Source organism: Copadichromis virginalis, linkage group LG16, assembly GCF_057382275.1.
Source record: "Copadichromis virginalis isolate Kocher_CV1m ecotype Utaka linkage group LG16, C_Virginalis_male_GT1.1, whole genome shotgun sequence".
NCBI lineage: Eukaryota > Metazoa > Chordata > Actinopteri > Cichliformes > Cichlidae > Copadichromis > Copadichromis virginalis.
Genome location: NC_140633.1, coordinates 18466383 through 18480403, shown reverse-complemented (window position 1 = coordinate 18480403; position 14021 = coordinate 18466383). Strand labels below are relative to the sequence as shown.

Below are 14021 nucleotides of genomic sequence, written 5' to 3'. Positions count from 1 at the left end.
GGAGACAGACGCGGAGGGGGAAAGGAAAAGGGGGGGGGAAGAGAAAATGAGCGGGAACACAGAGAGAGAGAGTGACAAATGAATGCAAAAAAGGGATTCAGAATAAGGAAGGTGGGAAACAGATATAGAGACAAGAGGTAGAGGGAGTGATAGCTGAATACTGTGAGCTGAATGAGTTATGAGATGCAGGTTGGAAACCAGCGACATTCATTCATTCTCTTTATCGCAGGCGTGATAAAGAGTGTAGTCTCTTTCCCGTTCCCTGCCTCTCAGCTACCTGCTGTCTGTCTCCGTTGTCGTCTTCCTGCAGCCTGGCTATCTGCAGAATCTCTCTCACTCCACCGTTCCCTGTGCAGCCCAAGCAATGAATGCTAACATTCAACAGCAACACAACGACTGTGAGTCTGATGAGGCTTTGGCCTCGTCCTCCCTTCACGTCAAACGCTCACGAGCATACTGTGGCAACGCAAGTCTACCGTCGCTGTTCCAGCGGCCGCAGTGTGGGGTGTCGTCAGATCAGGGGAATGGCAGCTATGCGAACTTTGTGGAATGCTGCCCCTGGGCTCCTACAGCACCGAGCACGATGAAGAGCCACGCAAAACTACAAGCTACCATGGTGAGCACATCAACTAAGTGGTAAATGAACTTATCTGATTTCCTGCACAATTTAATGGATTGCAGTACAAAATATTGAATACGGTAAAAAATGCCCATCACACAAGAACTGAAAGTCCACAATTATATCAATTCAGACAATTTATTTGCCCAAACATCAATTCCAATTAGCCAAAGTAGACAATTTAGAGTCACACAAAAATTAGAGAAGCATAAAATCCTCATATTCTAGTAGTTAGACCAAGTAAATGTTAGCATAATTAATAAATCAAAGCCATTATATTTTATGTTTTGTCCAAGCATCAGTTTAAAAACCAATTTAAAATGAATAAAAAAGCAGAAATTGGCACAATGTAGCAGCTGCACCAAGTGAAAGAAAGGTATTCTTGCTTGATAAATTACTTTAAGTATAGAACCAGGACGACATTTTATGACACCGTTACTCCAGTATGAAAAAAGTCCCCAGAAATGCATCACGAAACACATTTCTCACTCAAAACGTTAGATGAGATTATTCCTTGCTACCTTTAAACAATATTGCAAGCTTCTTGTAAACTGTATCTCAGCAGTTTTGACCTGTAGTCATTTCTCTTCCTTAAAGAGCTGCTTGACATTCAAACAACCATTATTACCTTTTCCAAATGCACTGGAAGCGAAAATGAAAACGAAAGCAAACTATGAAATTATCACAATTGTTTAAATGTGTCTAGTTGTCTGAATTCATGTACTTTTGCTAAGTATATGCCACACATTCTCAAATCTCCACAAACCACATTTATCCTTTACATGACTTTTGATCAACAGGATAGGATCGTTTCATAGCGCATAGTGTTTTGGGGAATTTTTTCTTATATCTGTACTTCAGTGAGAACATTTACACCCCCACCCCATCAGTACACCCACAGAGCAGTTCCACTAATGCCAGGTTTTAAAAGCTCACAGCGCCGTCACGTTCGGCTAAGTTGTCTTGAAATAGACGTATATTGAGTACTCACTCTCTTATTGGCCACGCAGATGATCCTGGCGTAGCAGAAGATCATCAGGAAGATGAGGCCGAAAAGAGGCACGTACCATCTGCAAAGCACAGGCGTAACAGATCAATAACAAAACTCCAAACGAGAAACATTATTAAAAGATCATTTTTGCTGTTTTGTCGGTGGAGGTTGTTTCTTTAGCCTCCTTGCTTCAGTTGTAGAAAGTGTGACATGAAATCACATGAACAATATCAAAAGTTATGATTACGGTGATATACTCTTATGCATTCTTAAGGAATTCACACCTTAGGAAAACACAAAAGCAAGCCACGTGTCCTGTTGCTATAGGATTTAGTCCAGACTTAAATAAAAGCTTATGTTTAGCTGGCGTGTCGCATAAAATCATTGCTCATGATCTGCCTACAGATACATTTTTTTCATTCTAGGCAGCGTTATCAATATGAGTGTATACACCAACTTACAAATTTATATAACATACATTTATGACATGACTATGTAAAAACATTATGATAAAGTAAACGACATCGCTTGGAGGAAAGAAGCTACAGCAAATGACCACCTCTGTGCTGCTTTCCTTAGCTTTACAGAGCTCTGCAGTTCAATTTTTAGCTGTTGGCCACCAGTTTTACTTGCAGAAGTGTTGCATTTTTGGAAAAAAATGTCTTGAAGTCCACTGCGTGCTACTTGCTCAGCACCAAAAGGAAATATAGTTAAAGACTTGCTGGTAAACACTTAAGAGCATTTACAAGCTGAGGAGGCAGCTATTTCTCTCAGAGGATGGGAAACGACCAAGAAAGAACAAATGGGCCGTGAATATACGACATGCATTCACCAAGCAGACAGGCACATTACTCTTATAATAATGTAGGCCCCTATAAGAAGGAATTTAAATAGGCAGTTGTTTGTTAAGAAGCTGATTATATCAACTTAACAGGTAAAAACTTAAGCTAAAAAAAAAGAAATTAAAGGTTAGAGTTTATCAGTACTTTTTCCATAACCAGTTCAGGTGAGACTGTTTCGCTGGCTGACACTAGAAAGCATTATTCTAAACAGCTGATGCGTAAAGGGCACACAGTATGTACACAGTCACCAAAGACTGTAAAAAAACCTGACGAGGCAACTCTGGACCTCACTCCATATAGTTTTACATACTGAGTCAAGAGGTAGATGAAGAACAAAAGATCATTCCAGCAAAGTCACAATGCTGTAAATGCATGGCATTCCTATGGGACAAGGGTTGCAATTTATAAAGGGGAGGTGTGGGAGAATAATATGTCAGGTATTTCAGAGCGGATGAAAGCGAGCAAGACGAGCAGGGGAAATGAAGGTGATTACTTTTGGTGGAATGGCAGTCTTATGTTATGCAACCTCTTGGGAGGGAAGCTCAGAGGAGTTTCAACCTCTCCCTGTAATTGTGAAACAGGTCTTTGTCTCACTTTGATATACAGGTTCCTGGTCACAACTTGTCTTTTCAGTCTAGGTAACCCTGAGCAGTCACAACTGTTGTGTTTGTCACCTACCTCATATCTAAAGAAGTCTCAAGGGCTGACATGAAATATGACTGGCCAATCCCCCACCTGTGTCGTCCTATGCATGCAAATTCAACTTTCAATACAACTTTCTGGCTTGCACCTGCACTTGACACAGGCAAAAAATACTGGACAGTACTGAACAAGGCCACCAAGAGTAATTATAGCACTCATGATAAGACAAAATGGTTCAGCTGACTATTAAAACAAAGAGTCTGTCTCAGACCCTTAAATTTACAGACACACGCTTATAAAATGGATGAATGTCCAACAGAGATCATCAAAGTCCTTGGCATAGGCAAATGCAGAATCCAAACATCCAATAATTCACCCATCCATGCATTTTCCTCTGCTTATCGAATTCAGTGTGGTGGAAAGGCTGGAGACAACCCCAGCTGAGAGGCAGGGTACACCCTGGACAGGCTAGCAATTTATCCCAGTTCTAACACATAGATACAGATGACCATTCACACTCACAATGACACCTATGGGCAATTTAGAATCACAAATTAACCTAATGTGTATGTTTTTACACTGTGGGAGGAAGCCAGATTACTCAGACAGAACTCACGCAGACACTGGACGAACACGCCAACTCCAAACCGAAACACTGACTCGTCTGTCTATTTTGTGCTCACCCATGGTTGTCCTCCATGCCCGAGGACTGAAAGAAACTCACTGAGCATTATTAAATTAAACTTTTTATTGGAGGAGGAATCCGATACAGTAGGCGTTTGTTTCAATGCAGGAAACAGGCTGAGGGAAAGGCTCCTTTATGTGCCTTTATGTCTTGTAGGGAACATCGGCAGACAAAGGATACTGCCTGTCTTTGAAAGCTGGTATGACTGCATCTGCATGTGTGCATCTGTGCAGGTTCAATAAAGGCATGGGACACTGATGAAAGCGTTTCAGGGGGAGACCTGTGCGAGCGTCACCCCGGTGTGATTTAATAACCCGCTCTCCGGAATAAACAGCGTCCAATTACGCCAGCGCACGTCCTGTTAATGATGGAAAGACGAGCTTGGGGGGTGGGTGGGTTGGTGGAGAGGGGAAAAGGAGGGATGGCCTTTTTAACGATAGTGTGGGGGGCTGTGAGGAGGAGAGAATGACAGGCGGCAGCTACAAAGTGCTCTAATTAGCATGATAATGATCTGCCATTAGAGTCCGCTGTGCTCTACAGCTGAGCACTACCCGGAGAGAGAGAGTCAGAGCAGGAGGGAGACGGCGAGAGACAGAGAAAGAAGTAAAAGCAGAGGGAGAGAAGATTCAGAGTGGGCAGAGGATGATAAAAGTGATGAGATGAATAGAGAAGAGGATGCAAAGGTGGATAGATGACTGCGGATTGCGGCTCAGGACCAGAAAGAGCAGAAATGAGAAAGAAGCTCTGGGTGATTAAAAGGCAAGCAGAGGGATAAGGTCGCAGTGAGAATGAAAGGAACAGCAGAAATTCGTTGCCCCCGATAGATCGACTAGGGAAAGATGGATAGAAATACGGATAACCACAGTGGGGTTTTCAGAGGACAACAGTGAGCAAGAGTGGATTGCCTGAAAGTGGCAGAAAGAAAGATCATCGCAGATGTGCACAAATTCAATCACTCGGCCTTAGCCTGGCCTTCCCTCCAGTACGGCTCTGAAGTGAAGAATGAGGCTCGGTTGAAAGAAGTCTTAATTGAAGTGCCTGCTAGAAGACGAGAGCATGGTAGAGACCCGTCTATGCAGGTTAATGATCAACTGCAGCCGTCAGCTTTGACCCGGGAGATCCTAGCACACAGGGAAAGATCACGATCAACCACTTACGCAAGAAAGGATGGCCTGACAGACAGAAAGAGAGGTGGAGACTTAGAAGCAGGGAAGGAGGAGAAGTGTGTTCAGGGTGAAGGTCGGGTCTCACTTGATGCACTAATGGAAAAGCCATAAGGTATCTACAGCCTAGCTAGAGGTGCTTTGACTTAAAGGCAACCCAAGCGTGCAGCGTCATTGGGTGAACACAACAGAAATGGACAGCAAACTGAATTCAAATGGAGCCTCATATTTACCCACTGATCATCAAATTAACATCGCTCTGTCCCACCTGGACCTTTACATACTTGAAGTAAGCATAAGATCTACGTGTGAGTGCTAAAATTGTTGTTATTTAAAACCACAAATGGTAGCCTCATGTTAGAACTGAAGTAAAGAGCCAGGAGATCAATCAGTCAGGAGATCTATGGGTATGGGTCAAATCCCGGACAAGCCCCCACTTATGTTACATCCGAACTCATAGACTGCAATATAAAACCGAGTGACAGCACTTTATAATAATAGGAGATTTACTGAAATTACTACATAGGCTAGGTTCAAATTTAGGGGCATGTCTAATAAAAACATAACTGGAAACACATGATGACCAAAAGCAAAGAAATGAGGTGTCCAGTCCAAGCTAACTCTTAGTGCCCTTATGCACACTTTCTCAGGTGTGGACAAAATGGTAAATAAACATGGGCAGCATAAAAAAAAGTCTTGCATTGCCGCTGTGAAGAACTTCAGTGCTGCAAAAGAATATAACAATGATCACAGGTATAAAAATGCATTTTGTAAGAAAATCTGCACGCATTTTTGCATAAATCTGAACCAAAGTACTGATCAGATCCACAGACTTCTGTAACATCTGTAAAGCAATGCAGCTAAAACAACCACATAACCATTAACTTCCACTTGCAAAGTTATTTTCACTGTTATTTCTCAGCCTTATGCTTGAGTGGGGCCCGTGGCACACACCGATGGGGGACCTCTAAGAGCGTTGACTCAGCTAAGCTCGAGTGCTTCCAATTGCTGACTCAAGCCCTGAAACTCTGCACCTTCATCACACAGCCCTGTCCTCCGCTTTGCTTTCTCCTTCCTTTTTCATTCCCTTTCGCACACCCCCTCCTCCATCAAACCTTCCCTGCCTCCTCTGTTCTGCCCGTGCGCTTCGCTGAACTCTGATGAAGACGCACTACAGGGCGTGGGCAGACACGAGGACAATCTATTTCTCTGACTCCCTTCTCCTTCCCGTCCTGCAATGCCGATCCTCTTTCCTTCTCGTGCTGAATAATTCCCTGTCTCCGTCCAACTAGACTATGTATGTTACCCCTCCCGTCTTTTCCACTTTTCACCTTTAATGCTACAGCCTCTGCCCCCCACAAGGTGTCAGCAGGCTGTGTGTGTGTGTGAGTGCATGTGTTTTTGTCCGTTGACGGGTGCTGCCTTGGCCTCTAATCTCTCGTCTGGTTTGATGTAATTAAGGCTAATGAAGATTCCCTGATCCTCTGAGCGGCTCGTCCCCCTGGGCCACGACAGCGTGGAAAACTAGAAAGAGCCGGGGAGCAGAGGAGCACTGATAAAAGAGACATGGGCTCGTTTAGCACAGCTGATAGCTATGTGTTGTTCTCTATATATGTGTGCGTGTGTGTATTTGTCTGAGTGAGTCTCCCTCTGTGTGTGTGTATACGTTTGTGTGCTTATTTGTTTAAAAAGATTGATTCCCTGCTGATGCTGCGAGCAGCAACGCGATTACCTTGGCTCATAGCAAAGTGTTGTTGTGTGTATGTGTGTGTGTGTTTACGTGTCTGCACCGGCAGATTGGCAGAGCCCTTGCAGACTTAGGGCCAGTTGCAGAAAGCAGTAGACAGGCATAATCCTTCATAGCCGTCCTAAACACTTAAATACACAGTGTAGCAACTCCCCTAAATCTGACAAGGCAGAGGCAGACACAGGAACATCCACACACACACGCACGCACGCACGCACGCACGCACGCACGCACACACACACACACACACACTTACTTCTTGGCCTTGCACCAAGGGGGAAAAAAACCCTGCAGGCTCCCCTGACATGCAACCCTTCACATTTCCCCGCAGAGACAGCCCTTCTACTCCTCCTCCCCATCTCCCCCAGTGGGGGAAGCTTTGATGGCGGTGCTGAAAGGGTCTACTTACATCCCAAATCTCCAGGCTACGTGATCGTCTGTGATCCAGCTGGGGGAAGAGAGAGAGAGAGAGAGAGAGAGCGATGAGGGGGTTACAAAGGAAAAGGGAGAGCGTGAGCGGAAGAGAGACTTGTGTGACTGCAGAGGGGAGAAGCTGTGCAGCTGTAGCTATTAATAAGCCGAGAGTGGAAAGAGAGAGCCGAGCCCGGAGATTAAGGCTCTGTCCCAATTCTCATTCCACCGCCTCCTCTCCTTGGCCTCTTCCACTTTTCCTCACCCCCTTTAACAACCCTCCAAACAAATAATGCCTTTCCCATTTACCACAAGAACCGGAGAGCACGAGGAGGTGTTGCACTGTGATCAGATGTGCTGATAATTGCCAATTTTAAGCACATAAACTCCTATAATGGTTGAAGCAAATCTAGAGTTGGAATGAGGCCAGTGCTGTGGCCTCCCTTGAAAGAAAAGACATTTAATGGAAAATACACGGTCACTAGCTGACAAAACACAAAAACTACACTCTAGCTGGGGCGTACTCACCACCAGGCTCCTGCAGGGCCATAGTAACCCTTGAACAGCGGCAGCGAGGCCATGACCAAAGGTACCCCCCACGCCATCAGATGGTAAAACCTGATAAAAGGAACACATTTATTTCATTATGAGCACAGAGGGTTCGGCAGGTTTTTCCCTGGAAAAAAAAAAAGCTTATAAATAAATCAATTCTTTTCTTCTTCACTTCATCCCTTTGTTGGCACTCACACTAGGGTCATTTTTCAGGTCCAGACGAATGTCTATACCAGCCAGACAGCCAATTACTCATGGTAATATAAACCAAAATTAGCTTAACTGTTGGGGAAAAGATGATTTTCAGTGGAAATCCCTGCATCAAAACCACAAGCAGGATGCAGATTCTCACTCAAGGGGATCCTAGTGGATGGACAATTTAAGTGTAACTGTGTACCTAAAATATGTTTGTGCACTATAAAAACAGTCTGCTTTCAAAGGGAGGAGGTTAAGGAGGCTGGAGAGCCTCATACAGGCTATCGATGAAAAATGATAACAGTGACGGCCTTTTGAGCGTGTGTGTGCCAGATGAGGTGTGTGCGCCAGTGTCTTCGGCGTCTGTGTGGGAGTCGATACTTCATAGAGCGTACAGCGTCGCCTGGTCAATAGAGTGGAAGTCCTGCCCTGACTTGTTCCGAGTACAGTCAATCGAGCAGTGGTGACACAGCTGACACACGCTCAATCCCACTCCAGTTGTGTGACACACACACCCACACACACACACTTTATCACTCTATTTCACTGGGGCGCACTGTACGCTCCCCTCTCCCCGACCCTCTTGCTGATGGACAGCCCTGAGTGTGTGGGAGGAGCAGGAAGAAAGGAAAGGCTGCTGGTTTAAATAGAACAGAAAAGTAGGCGGGAGAGAGACATAGTAAATATATGGATCCAGACAGAGTTTGTCTTTAGATCGAACATGAGAAGGAAGTGTGTGAGAAAGATGAAAACAAGCAAGCAAGAGGCCAGAAAGAAAACAACAAAACAAAGAAAGACAAGGCGGGAGGATACAAACGGTGAAATCGGTGCTGCCAGTGTATGGCATGACAACTGGTGCATATGTGGGGGGGCTTGTCAGGAAATCAATGCTGAGAGCTCACAGAGCCCTCACTCCCCACCCCCTCCCAAACACACATGCACCAGCATGCACGCTGCAACACACGCATCACACACTTGCAATGCTTTGAGAGGGAGATGACGAGGTCCGGAGCTGCGCTCAACATGGGCTTAATGAGGCACAGCAGGACTGCTATGCGTGCTGCATTTCACACACCTGCATACACACCCACACGTGTGCAGACACACACACGCACGAGCTCATATAGAAATCTCTCTCGAGGCTCAATCTCATTTCTCACTGCCTCACACCACTCCTCTATCGCCCCCACCCCTTTAGCTTCTATCGCCCAGCACATTCGGTTTGCGCGAATTCTTACTTCAAATCCTCATAAACATTCACACACACATACACACACACACACACAAACACACACACATGAGCGCGTGTGCACACTTCCTATCCTCTCTTGCATCCACCTCAATCATTCTTAGATCATCCGGCCTCCATTCTCCATCTCCTCTAGCAGTTTGTTCATTCATAAACCATCGCGCTGTGTCGTCCCTGTGAATGTGAGTGCGAGAGCGAGAGGGTGGGAGGTTGGGTTAGGGGGCTGAGACGTAATTGCGTATGGATGCAAAGCCACATACTGCCTCCTAAACACATGCAGCTTCTCTCCGCAGAGTCAACACACGAGAGCCCCACTGACACGCCGTCTTTGCTTCGCGCTTACTATTAAAGCGCTGTGTTTTTCCCCCTCTTCACATCATGTGCGACCAGCCGCAAATATACAGATATATCCTCCTCCCACTTTGCTCCCCCAGGACTTATAAGAGGTATGCAGCAGATAAGGCTCTGAAGCAAGCTCATTTTGGCCTCCAAGTTTGCCCCTTGCCAGCACCCATAAAACCGTCACCTTTTGAGTTATACCACCATTATATTGTCTGGCGTATTGCTAATCAATGCAGGAAAATTCCCATGGGGGTGGTGGTGGGTGGCGTACACATCTTAATGGCCCACCCTCTCGCACACAAGGGTGGGACTTTTTTTTCTGGACCACCAAGACACATCAACAGGATACGCCCATTAACAATTTGGCTTGACGTAGCACGCATAGTTGCGTCTTTTCCCCCCCCTTCAGATTGTGCATTTCTCTCACAAAGCTTTCATTAGGCATTAAAAATGCAAAAATATTACACACACACACACAGGCAAATTCACACTTGCGCCATGGAAAGTGCTCATGGGAGTTTGAGCGACAGCAACATAGAGACATAGAGCCACAAAGCGTGAAGATGGGTATGCGCGCCCACACACACACACACAGACACACACACACTAGAACGCACTTAACGGCTGACACTCACTCCCTTTTCAATTAGAGTGTCGGCTGGCTGGAACATAAAAGGAGGAGGAGGAGGGGTCTGTCAATGCTCTGTGGGGAGACACATGCTCTGGCAGACCAAACATGCATATGGACATACAAGACACACGCGAAGGAGGAAGAGCCCAAAACAAGACACAAATAAACATTCAAATGTGGACACACAGAGAAAGAAAAAGAACTGTTCATGCACACGAGGGATAAACGGATTATGTTAAATTTAAATAACTGATCAAATTATTAATAACTGGCAAGATTAGAAAAAAATACAATCAGTGACATCTTTGATAAGTGATAAACAAGTGATTGCATCCTCTCCAATATGAGGAATTGTCGTTGCTCTCTTGAAACACTACAATTTGAATACATTTACATTTTGTGAAGCAGGTTAGAAAAAAGGACATTTAAAGACACAACAAACCAAACGATAAATCAAAAGAAGTTATACAAATAAAATAAAATAAAAAAAGATCCTCAAGTAGTTCCCTACTTACATTTCATATCTGTTGGTGCTTATTTCTCCGACCAGGTTGAGGTAGAGGTTTAGTGTGATGAGGCAAACCCAAGCCAAAGCACTCCAGTCTACAGACACACACACACACAGAAAAACACCAAGGTCAAATTACAACACAGCTCGCTGCCACACAGCATGCACCTGCAAACGTGTGTCCAAACATACACCTATGTATGAAAGAGAGCGAGAGAGTGAGTGTGTGTGTGTGTGTGTGTGTGTGTGCGCGTGTGTGCATGTGTTCCACTTTTTGATAAATGAAGGCCCATTCAGCAGTAATATGAGGGAAACCTGTAGCTTAGGGTGATGGATGAGAGGTGGGAGCTCAAAGAGAGATAATGATGAACTGTAGAAAAGCAGAAGGGAGATAAGACTAGAGAGGGAGGGAGAAAAAAAGAGCAGTAAAGTGAGGGGCAGGGTAATCAGGGGTGGAGGTGGCGGAGTGGACTACAGCGAGTGTTAAAACAATGAAAAGAAGATATAAAGAAAGGAGAAGGAAGGCACAGTCAGCAGCACGGGAAAATGGGTGTACACAGAGACGAGGAAGAGTCTAGAAGGACAGCTTCGCATTTACACAAATATATTTTCCACTACGCATGCTCCCCTTATATTTAGGGAACCTTTGGGATTGCTGTGCAATTGCCAAGAAAGAAGAAGAATGGCTGTTTATGTCATTATTTTGATAAATTACTATCACTGCAATAGCTAATGCATTTTACATAAGCAGAAGGCAGCCAAAGGTTTTCTCGAGCTGGACAACATACAGCTCGGCTTCACCTCCTGTCCCGCTGCTGCCCCTGATACCGCCTTCCTCTATTTCAAACACATTTCATAAAATTTTATTGGTGGGAGTTAAAAGCGGAGCTGTGCTCTGCGGCTCCCGCCAGACTCGACGCTGTGCTACAGAACAAAGTGCCGGTTCAGCTGGTGTTTATGTGCGCCCGTTTGTCCTCAGCGCGAGGATCCTCATGATAAACCAAGGTGACACACACCAACCCTGCAGCACTAACTCACCGCCCATTACCCTGCATCAATCTGAGTGTGTGTTTGCGCGCGCGTGTGTGTTCGTGTAGGTGAGTGTCTGCCAGCGAGACCAATAAAACGAGCCTGGTGTAGCGTCGTATTAACAGCCAGTCCTAACTAAGAATCTTTAAACTAATCAACGCTAATTGCAACAAATGCAAGCAAAGCAAATACACCCGAGAATCCTGAAGCAAATGAACACTAAGAACCTTGAGGTGTGCCCGGTTGTCACAAATGAAATCAGAAGTCCTGTATTGTCATTGGCGGAGAATCGTCTCCTCATACACTTCTTAATGCACCGCCCTCTGGTTTGAAGGAGGTACACTAAAAAGGTAGCAACAGGCCAATGACTACAAAACACAGTCGCAAATATTACACACCCATACTTGGCACATATTTGTGTGTGAATACTTGTAAAAGCTGAGCCGGCCTAACCACTTTGTTAGCAACAATGATCATTGCCTTTTTTGGAGAACTCAGGGTAGGACGCGCTGGGTGGAAATTAACGGAATTTTATCTGGCTATCTATGACACAGTCCCTGAATTAATTTTAAATCCATAGCATAAAACAGAATAGCCACAATCACAATGCCAAATGCAACAAAAGCACATATCCATTCATATTATGACTGAGAAAAAACACACTGATTACCAACATATGAGTAAGCATCTCTAAGTAATGAATATTTCTGATTTAAGGATCTATTTTAATACCGAAAAGCAGGGTTGTAGCAGTTATTTGATCAACAGTGGAAAGCTCACTTGAATGCACAAACAACTTCCCTTATATTTATCTGATGTCTTTGCTTGATGTCTATTGTTACACATGCTTGTCATGCAAACTGCACCAATAAACACTCAATTAAACTGTTCTTACCAAAATACGTTAGCCACCAGGCTTGGAAATCACAAAGTGATCCATCTGGTTGGGACTCACCCTGGGCAGAGAAAGAAAAGCAGCACGGTTTTACATTTTTACAACCGCTGAAAACAAAAAAAGACTGCGTGTGTGTTTAGTGGAAGACACAAGAGTAACTCACCATGACATATGCTACGCTGTCAAAGGCGGCGGCTACAGTCAGGCTAAGAATCATCTTCTGTACAGTGGAAATTAAAAAAAAGACAAAGGATTATTCTCTAAGATAACATCCAAGGTGGAAAAAAAAGACTGCGTATTTATATTCACTTAGAGAGAAGGGGCAAATTATTGTTCGAATGATCACTGATGTAACTGACAGACTGGGATCCCTGGTGACAACTCAGTGAAAATATCAGATACGAGAGAGTCTCCGTATTTCCACTCGCTTTAGAGCAAAATCATTGTATTTTATATGAAATGAATCAATAATCTGTACGCTGCAGAATTTCCGGAGGGAAGGTTGTGCTCGCCAGATGTTAGTTAAATTCTGCCTGTAAAGGTGGTAACACAGTGTGGAAGTGGCTGCACACAAAAAGACACACACACACACACACACACACACACACACACACACACACACACACACACACACACACACACACACACACACAGGGTATTTTATCAATTTGCGTCCCACAGTGACCCGGCCAAGGCTACAGAGCAGGAGGGGTGGGGAGGATGGGGGTGAACAGAGAGAGGTGGAGACAGGAAAAGAGCGCAGGAGGGCCTTGAGAGCACTAAAGACTATTGACTGACAGATAACCTTTGAAAGTGGATGGACTAAAGGAGAAGGTTTATGTGGCATAAGAGGAGCAGAGGAGGAGGATGAGGAAGAGGAGGAGGAAGAGCATTAGGGATGTGAGGTCACTCCCTGCAACCTGCTCCAGAGGTAATAGGATCCATCAGAGCCCAACACTAAGCTGTCATTTACTTCAGATTAAGAGGATAATATGCACTGCTTCTAAACCTGACATTCCTGCTGGACCGGCTTTAAAAAACTTCCACATGGTCTCAAAAACACAAAACAGAAAGAGCAGCATACTGCAGAAAAACTCCCTTTGACTCGACGAATGAAAAAGTGGAGAAAAAGCTAGCCAACATTTTTTATATATATTTAAACTTCTTCATTTGGAGAGAGAAAAAACAAATAAAGAAAAAAAAAACCCAAGACGGCAACCACTATCGCAGAATGACCATTAAGTCAATTAACTCCACATTTCATTAATCTGGTGCATTTTAATTGGATTCAATTATGCCAAGATTTGCCATGGCTAATTAAACATCTTTCTGCTGGCAATGAAGCAAACAGGAAAAGAAGTGTCAAACACATACTGAACACCGTAGGTACAAATTTACCTGCGCCAAAGAGTGATACCTGCGAAGCAGCCAGATTACAAACAGCATGAAAACGCTGAGGAGAGAGAAGAAAAACATCAGTGAGATTGGCTAATTACAAGGGCACCGGTTTGAGCATTACA

The 14021-nt window shown here is 44.5% G+C and overlaps 1 protein-coding gene across 3 annotated transcripts in view; it reads right to left on the bottom strand.

The window, feature by feature from the left end:
• LOC146690564 (cyclic AMP receptor-like protein A) overlaps nt 1–14021 on the bottom strand; it is a 51647-nt gene that overhangs the window by 30958 nt on the left and 6668 nt on the right. For 2 of the 3 annotated variants that reach the window (XM_085435717.1, XM_085435718.1), the window contains 6 exons: nt 12665–12721; nt 12502–12562; nt 10585–10672; nt 7629–7718; nt 7099–7137; nt 1611–1689 (listed from right to left, as the gene is read on the bottom strand). In XM_085435717.1, the coding sequence (XP_085291843.1) occupies nt 1611–1689; nt 7099–7137; nt 7629–7718; nt 10585–10672; nt 12502–12562; nt 12665–12721 (414 nt within the window). Of the gene's footprint in view, nt 1–1610; nt 1690–7098; nt 7138–7628; nt 7719–10584; nt 10673–12501; nt 12563–12664; nt 12722–13899; nt 13955–14021 lie in introns of all 3 variants that reach the window. The other variant, XM_085435716.1, reaches the window with a different exon arrangement.